Below are 8,268 nucleotides of genomic sequence, written 5' to 3'. Positions count from 1 at the left end.
ATGAATCCATTACAATAAGTCTTACCTACTCTGACTGGCTGCAACTCTTCATTGTCTCAAGAAGAGATCTTTCATAACACCCACTACCTGTTGTTGATGATGATGATGTCACTTATTGGGGAAACCTGGAAGTGACAGCAGTAGCTCTAGGAATTGCTCCAAACTCTATGATTTTACCACAGGATTTCCAGTGATTCCTAGAACTACCACTGTTGCTTCCAAATCATCATCATCATCTGGAATTGTATGTACTATAGCCAGGAGATCCTAAGATTGTCTGGCATCTAGAAGTTCTAGCTATTTAGCATTGTGCACCACTAGGTGGCAAGCTAGAATTATTTTTAGGTGGTTTACTGTTGCCTGCCTCTGCGTCACGGCCATGGTATTCCTTGGAGGTCACCCACCCAAGTACTAGCCACAGCCGACCCTGCTTAGCTTTCGAGATCTGATGAGATCAGGCTAGCCTGGGCTATCCAGGTCAGACTACCTGATCCTTTTTGACTGGAGATGCTGAGGATTGGACCTGGGATGAGAGAGAGAGAAGGAGAGAGAGATTTAAACTATGGGGTTTTGTGCCACCATAAAACCAGAGATCAAACTATGTGAAAGTGGCATATAGTCTGGACGCCGCCATAAAATTCGACAACCAATCAAAGTGAAAGTGGCATGCAATGCAGATGGGAATTTCTATTCCAGTGTGGGTTTGGTAAGACAGAGGAGCAAATGCTAGATGTAGATTCAGCCTAAGTTAGATAAACACATGAAGTAGCCAACTGAGTCAGGGCATGAATCCATTACAATAAGTCTTACCTACTCTGACTGGCTGCAACTCTTCATTGTCTCAAGAAGAGATCTTTCATAACACCCACTACCTGTTGTTGATGATGATGATGTCACTTATTGGGGAAACCTGGAAGTGACAGCAGTAGCTCTAGGAATTGCTCCAAACTCTATGATTTTACCACAGGATTCCCAGTGATTCCTAGAACTACCACTGTTGCTTCCAAATCATCATCATCATCTGGAATTGTATGTACTATAGCCAGGAGATCCTAAGATTGTCTGGCATCTAGAAGTTCTAGCTATTTAGCATTGTGCACCACTAGGTGGCAAGCTAGAATTATTTTTAGGTGGTTTACTGTTGCCTGCCTCTGCGTCACGGCCATGGTATTCCTTGGAGGTCACCCATCCAAGTACTAGCCACAGCCGACCCTGCTTAGCTTCCAAGATCTGATGAGATCAGGCTAGCCTGGACTATACAGATCAGACTACCTGATCCTTTTTAACTGGAGATGCTGAGGATTGAACCTGGGACCTTCTGCACAGAAAGCAACTGACCTGTGTAGGCACATCTTGCTTTCAAATGGGAAGGTCTCATGTCCACATTGGAGAATTAAAAGTGAATGGAGAAACAACCTTAACCCTTGGACTGAAACAACTGCCCATGTCTGCTGTATAATATATGGATCAGGCCTGATTGTACCATGTAAAGAGAGCTTTACCTGACAAAGACAATTCTAGCTTTCTTGAGAGAATCCACAAGGAAACTGATTTTACATGGAATGTTTTTGTGCGGACTCTCTTCTTTTATACAGATATGCTTTTCTGGGTCTAGTTTTTGGCTTAAGAGGACCGTCCTATCTGCTGGGAGTGTTGTTTTACTGGCTTGTGAAGAAACATTTTGGCAGGAAAGAGGCTGCAGGCACCGGCAATGAACAGAAAGAAGGCACCTTGAATGAAGATGCAAAGCCGAACGGGGCGTATTCTGTGGCAGACGCTTCAGAGGCAGACAAAGAGACCTCCATGTAGAGAAAACCACCACCTTCACACTGTATTCAGACTATTGTGTATGGATCACGGGAGCATCTAGGACTTATCAAAGATTAAAAGAAAGTCGTTGTGGTGTAGGGGCTGGAATGTCAAATTATGTCCAGGGAGACCTCAATTCAAATCCCCACTCAGTCACAAAGCTCAACAGGTAAGCTTGGGGCCAGTCTCTACGCCTAACTTACCTCACGGGGCTGTTGTGTGGAAAGAACCAGGTAGGCTATTCGGAGCTCCTTAGAGGAAGAGTGTGAGATAAAAATGCCTAGGTAGCTCAAGGGATAAACTGTCCCGAACACAAGGTTATTTAACGTGGTGTAGGGGCTGGAATGTCAAATTATGTCCAGGGAGACCTCAATTCAAATCCCCACTCAGTCACAAAGCTCAACAGGTAAGCTTGGGGCCAGTCTCTTCGTCTAACTTACCTCACGGGGCTGTTGTGAGGAAAGAACCAGGTAGGCTATTCGGAGCACCTTAGACGAGGAAGATCGTGAGATAAAAATGCCTAGGTGGCTCAAGGGAGAAACTGTCCCGAACACAAGGTTATTTAACAGTGGAGTTTGCCTTTTTTTTTTTTAACCTCATTTCAAACCAAAAATGTATGGGTGTTTCTGAGGAATAATCATCACTTGGCATTCTGAGGGAGGCAGTCTGTGGTTATTTCTGTTAAACACTTGATGCTTAGGCTTGCCAACCTCCAGGTGGTGGCTGGAGGTCTCCCGGGATTACAATGGATCTCCAGGCAACAGAGATCAGTTCACCTGGAGAAAATTACTGCCTTGGTGAGTGGACTCAATGGCATTATACCCCACTGGGGTCCCTTCCCTTCCTGAAGCCCACCCCCAAAATCTGCAGGTATTTCCCAGCCCAGAGCTGGCAACCCTACTGATGCTCTTAAATACAGTATGTATGTAAGGGCCCAACTGCATGCTGTGTGGATAATCTGTGACTCAAAGGTTTGCCAGACTCCTGCTGCCAGGCCCTGCCCCCAGCCCCCAGTCAGCAGGCCAGTGGGGGGAGAAAGGAGAAAGGCCTAGGTCGCGTCGTTGACATTGCACTGGAAGTGATGTCATCATGCCAGCAATGTCTGGGTGACACTCTGGTACTTGAGCAAAAACTCTATAGTAGAAGCCAGTTTTACCATATAGTTTTTGCCCAAATACCAGAGCAACAAGGCCTAGGCCTTCTCCTCATAAGTCCCCCCCATACTCCGTTGGTAGTCAGGAGGTATTGTCCATTCAGACTGGCAGCAGCTCGCTAGGGTCTCAAGGTAGAATAGAATCACAGAATCACAGAGTTGGAAGGGGCCATACAGGCCATCTAGTCCAACCTCCTGCTCAATGTGGGATCAGCCCAGAGCATCCCTGACAAGGGTTTGTCCAGCCGCTGTTTAAGGACTGCTAGGGAGGGGGAGGCTCAGCACCTCCTGAGGCAGCTGATTCCATTGTTGTGTAACTCTTACTGTAAAATCGTTTTTCCTCATTTCCAGGTACCTTCCTGCCCTTAATTTAAACCCATGATTGTGAGTCCTCTCATCTTCTGCCAACAGGAACAGCTCCCTGCCCTCCTCTAAGTAAATACTTCAAGAGAGCCATCCTGTCCCCCCTCAGCCTCCTCTTCTCCAGACTGAACATCCCCAAGTCCCTCAGCCTTTCCTCACAGGGCTTGTTCTCCAGGCCCCCAATCAACCTTGTCACTCTCCTCTGCACCCGTTCCGTTCCATCCACATCCTTTTTGAAGTGAGGCCCCCAGAATTGCACACAATACTCCAGGTGTGGCCTGATCAATGCAGCGTACAGTGGGATTATGACATCTTGCGATTTGGATATCATGCCTCTGTAGAGGTCTTCCACATCACCCACTGCAAGATCCTTTTAACCAGAGATTCCTGGGAAGTCCTGCCTGCCAAGCAGATGCTCTACCTCTGAGCTAAGGCCCCTCCCCGCCCCAGGGCATAGCTGAGATGGTCTGTCGCTAAGAAGATGTCTCTGGGCTGAATTCAAGAGCCGTTTACCACATTGTGCCCCAAGAAATATAAATCTGACATGAAACTGCTGCCAGTCAGGGTTCCCTGATGGCTATAGCTATATGATACTTGTGTTGGCTGATATATGGATTGTTTGGGGGCGTGGTTTTGTTTTGTTTTGTTTGCATTTACATATTCCCATTTTCGATGCCTACTTGAAACATCTTTGGAATACGTCTAAAAATGTAATGTACACAGCAACCATTAAAGACCCACAATTGCTTCCCACCTGTCCGCCTTCTTCTAGACTGACTCCTGCCCTCCCTGGTTGTTCAAGAGATGAGACCCATTCTTCGTTGCTCAGCATTCCTGTGCGAGTCTGCCTTTCTCCTAAGATTCTCTCAACCCACTCCAGGATGGAGAGTGAAGACTTACAACATGCATTACTTCCACTGGAAACTGGCCTACCAATTAATACTGGCTACTCGAGTATTGGGAGCTGCGGTGGGTCAAGTGGTTAAGACGCTGAACTGCAGGCTGTGGAAGGTCAGTAGTTCAGCAGTTCGAGACCTGGGTGCCGCATGATGGAGTGAGCTCCCATCTCTAGTTCCAGCTCCTGCCAACCTAGCAGTTTGAAAGCAAGAAATTGCAAGTAGATAAATAGGTACCACTTCGGTGGGAAGGGAACAGCGTTCCGTGTGCCTTGGTGTTTAGTCATGCCGGCCACATGACCACGGAAACGTCTTCAGACAGCGCTGGCTCTTCGGCTTTGAAACGGAGATGAGCACCGCAACCCTAGAGTCGGACTCGACTGGCTTTCGAGCAAGGGAACCTTTACCTTTACTCGAGTATCGGCTAGACACCCATCAGGTAGCTCTTCCTGAAGGATAGCTTCCAGCTGATAAACTTCATCCTGACACTCAGGACTTGAGATGCTGGAGCCAATATGAAGATGCTCCTGTAGGAAATTTTCTGCGGTGAAATTAGCAAGGGGAATACCTGCCTGTAGAGCAGGAGTGCCCAAGTTGGTGCCCATCGGCACCATGGCACCAGCTGACACCTTTTTCTGGTGCCCGTCCCTCCCACTTTCATAGTAGTTGTTTTGGTATAAAGCTAAATGCAACAAGAGTAATAATAATGCCATGTTTATTTTTGTCACAATCTACTTTTTCTGCAGCTTCACGCGCCCGAGGCGAGTGCCTCGCTTGCCTTGCCCTTGTTACCACTCTGCTTTGAACAAGCACAGAAACTGATTTTTTAAAAAACAACAACACAGGTTATTGTGGCTTAATAACCAAAACCACAAGACTGAGCTGCCTGGAGGCTCCGAAGTAATCATATGAAATTTTAATATGACTTCACTTTTAAATTTTCAGTTACAGTATTGCCGTACGTACTTTGGTAAGAACAAGAGAGAATATTTCCACACACACAACACGTGCAAAAGCCACCCGTCAATAAAACGACACGCCATCCTGCAGATCTTGATGTCAATAACTTTTTAAAAAACAACAACACAGGAACATGTTTAAATTCATGCCTTAATTTAAAACAGCAATGTATCAACATTCCATTAATGCTTTGAACTAGATCTGTCTGCAAAGGATGACACGGTTATCCAATAGGGCTCTTCCTTGTTGTTCAGCTGCTACAAACAATGATCTGGAACCAGGGCCAACGTCAGCATACCCCAAGGTGGGGCAGCTGCCCGGGCCCGGGACTCCTAGTGGGGGCCCCTGCTGCAGATTCCCACTTGTGCACCTCCAACCCCACCTCTGTCCCCATGGTCCCAACTGGCTAGAGTCATTAAGGAAAGGCAAGTGGAGGGTGCACAGTGGTGGCACTGCTGGCGTCAATGGCGGCAACACTCCCAGCTGCATACACTTGGGATGCCAGCCTCCGGGGGCACCCGGGTGAAAAGTATGCAGGCGGAGAGTGATTCAGCTAAGCATATTCAGTCAGGAACAAGACACCTTGGCCGGCTCGCAGGCCGGCTTATATTTCCTCAGAACCCACCACCATAACACACCCCCACTTCCCGATAGGCTATTTACAGTAACCGAGAGGCCTATTGGCCCTGTCAGGGCTGGATACACTACACTGGGGAACCCCCGGAATTACAACTCCAGATGAGATGGATCAGTTCCCCGGGAGAAAATGGATAGTTTGGAGGGTGGAGTCTGTGGCCTTGTGCCCCACTCAGGTCCCTGTCCTCCACAGGCTCCACCCCCAGCCTGGATCTAGCAACCCTATCCAGTGTTCCCTCTAAGCTGAGTTAGTGTGAGCTAGCTCACAGTTTTTTTAGCCTCCGGCTCACACATTTTTGTCTTAGCTCAGGAAGGACGGCTCCAGAGCAAGCTATGCAGCAGCCAAATCGCTCCCTCACAACTTTCGTGCCAGTCGCTCACAGAGTGGAATTTCTGCTCACAAGACTCCAGAGGGAGTACTGAGCTCATCTCTCACCAGTAGCCGGGGGGACCTGGCGACCCTAGACTGGCCAGTGCGGCCGGGGAATGGGTGTGCAGGTGGCAAAGGCATCTGAGCATGGAGGATGGAAGAGCTTGCAAGTGGGAGGGGGGACACATGGGCAGGGGGGACACACAGGTGTAGGGGTGGAAAGAAGGGCCATGAGGGGGCCCTGGTGGTGGGCATATGGAGGCATATGATTCCAAAACCTGGAATCAGCCATTTCTGGAACCTCTTCTCATGTCCAGCTCTACCTGATTGGGTCCCAGAGGGAAGACTGGCACAGGTATGGAAAAACGTCTGTGCTAGCTATTCGTTGTGGGGGTGTAGGAAGAGGGCCAGAGACTGAGCACTCAAAAGAAGGTGCACCTAATTGTGGATGTCTGTATGATCTGTGTTAGACATAATCAGACTCAGATACACACACATGTCAACGGACATTCCCAACAGGGCCCGTTCCAGGTTTCGGGGGGCCCTGGGCAGAGAGTACCTAGGCCAGGACCCCCCATACCACTACTAGACCCCCTCTTTTGCCCACCCACCCACTTGCCCTCCCCTGCCTATCCATCCTTCCTCTGCCCATTCATAAGCTCTCCCACCATCTGCCGTCAGAGCTTGCCCGCACTGCCTATAAGCCCTTCCTCTGATGGGGCTGGGTGCCATGGTACCACCCACATGTCGTTCTCCAGCAGTGCTGGGCACAGCATATGCCTCTGGGAGCAGAGGTGACAGAGCACTTATTTGCAGGCAGGGGAAGGGTGTAAATGCAAGCATCAGAGGCAATGCGTGAGCAAGGAGTCCGCATCAGCAGGCCCCACCATGAGCCCTGGCTACTGCTCCACCTCCCGGTACACTGACACCAGCCGTTTTTCCTAGCCACAGTATAGGCTAGTATAGGCACACGTGCCTTCCCTTTGTGTTGCCAGGTTCCTCCTGGCAACCGGTGAGTGGTGGGGTGGGGGACGTACCAGGAGCAGGAAGGAGGCCCTGATGAAGTTGCAGCAACATACCTATGTCATAGAATCATGGAATGTTAGAGTTGGAAGGGATCTTGCAGGTCATCTAGTCCAACCCCCTGCACTCTGCAGGAGCATAGCTGAAAGATAGCCCTACAACATACCCGAAAGATGGTCGTCCAGCCTCCGCTTGCAAACATCCAGCAAAGGAGCATCCACCACCTCCCGAGGCAGACTGTTCCACTGCTCAACTATGACCCGGAAGTGAAATCATCACGTCGCAACGCTCTGGGATTTGGGCAAAAACTCTGGTAAATTTGGCTTCTACCACAGAGTTTTTGCCCAAACACCAGAGTGTCACCAAGATGTCTCTAAGGAGATGATGTCACTTCTGGGTCACGTGGGCAGTGATGTAGACACATCACTGCACGTAGGCTGTTTAGTTCTTGTGGTCCTTTCTTACACGCCCAGGGAAATGCTGATTGCCACTATGGGGGTTAGGAAGCAATTTTTCTCCAGGCCAGTTTGGCTGGAGATCCTGGAGGGTTTTTTTTTGTCAACTTCTGAGCATGAAACAGGGGTCATTTGGGGTATGGGGGGAGGTATTTGTGAATTTCCTGCATTGTGAAGGGGTTGGACTATATGACCATGGAGTTCCCTTCCAACTGTATGATTCTACAGTTCTATGGGCCTTCCTCTTTGGGGGGGTAAGTTCCCCCCACCAGCTATGAGGTGGCATAACTGTGTTCATTCCTGATTAGATGAAAAAGAACATTATGTAGATGTGGATTGGTCTTTTTTTTTAAATCAATATTTCCATGTGATGATATATTTTTAACCTTGTTGAAATCGGTAAGCCATTTTGAACAAACGGAAAACATAAAGGTATACATTTGGAATCAAGTTTTTAAAAGTAAACAAAACCCTCCAGGTATGTAAAGTGTTCAGAATGTCTAGAGAAAAGAGCAGGGGTAAATTCCTGCGGGAGCACACAGGAGCAGAGCTCCGGCAGTAAGGAGCCCAGGGGGTAGGCACATGCAACAAGCCCCGCCCCAT

At 48.7% G+C, this 8,268-nt stretch overlaps 1 protein-coding gene across 1 annotated transcript in view; it reads left to right on the top strand.

Moving 5' to 3' along the window:
- The window catches only part of LOC107109126 (solute carrier organic anion transporter family member 1B3-like), a gene marked incomplete at its 5' end in the record, with an annotated part of 30,444 nt that extends 28,635 nt beyond the window's left edge, over positions 1 to 1,809 (top strand). The window contains one exon of the mRNA XM_015409698.1: positions 1,596 to 1,809. Coding sequence (XP_015265184.1) covers positions 1,596 to 1,809 — 214 coding nt within the window. The remainder of the gene's footprint in view (positions 1 to 1,595) is intronic.
- Between the last annotated feature and the right edge of the window lie 6,459 nt (positions 1,810 to 8,268).

This window comes from Gekko japonicus, unplaced genomic scaffold, assembly GCF_001447785.1.
Source record: "Gekko japonicus isolate JY-2015 unplaced genomic scaffold, Gekko_japonicus_V1.1 scaffold3374, whole genome shotgun sequence".
Classification (NCBI taxonomy): Eukaryota; Metazoa; Chordata; class Lepidosauria; order Squamata; family Gekkonidae; genus Gekko; species Gekko japonicus.
This window is presented reverse-complemented; position numbering and strand designations above follow the sequence as displayed.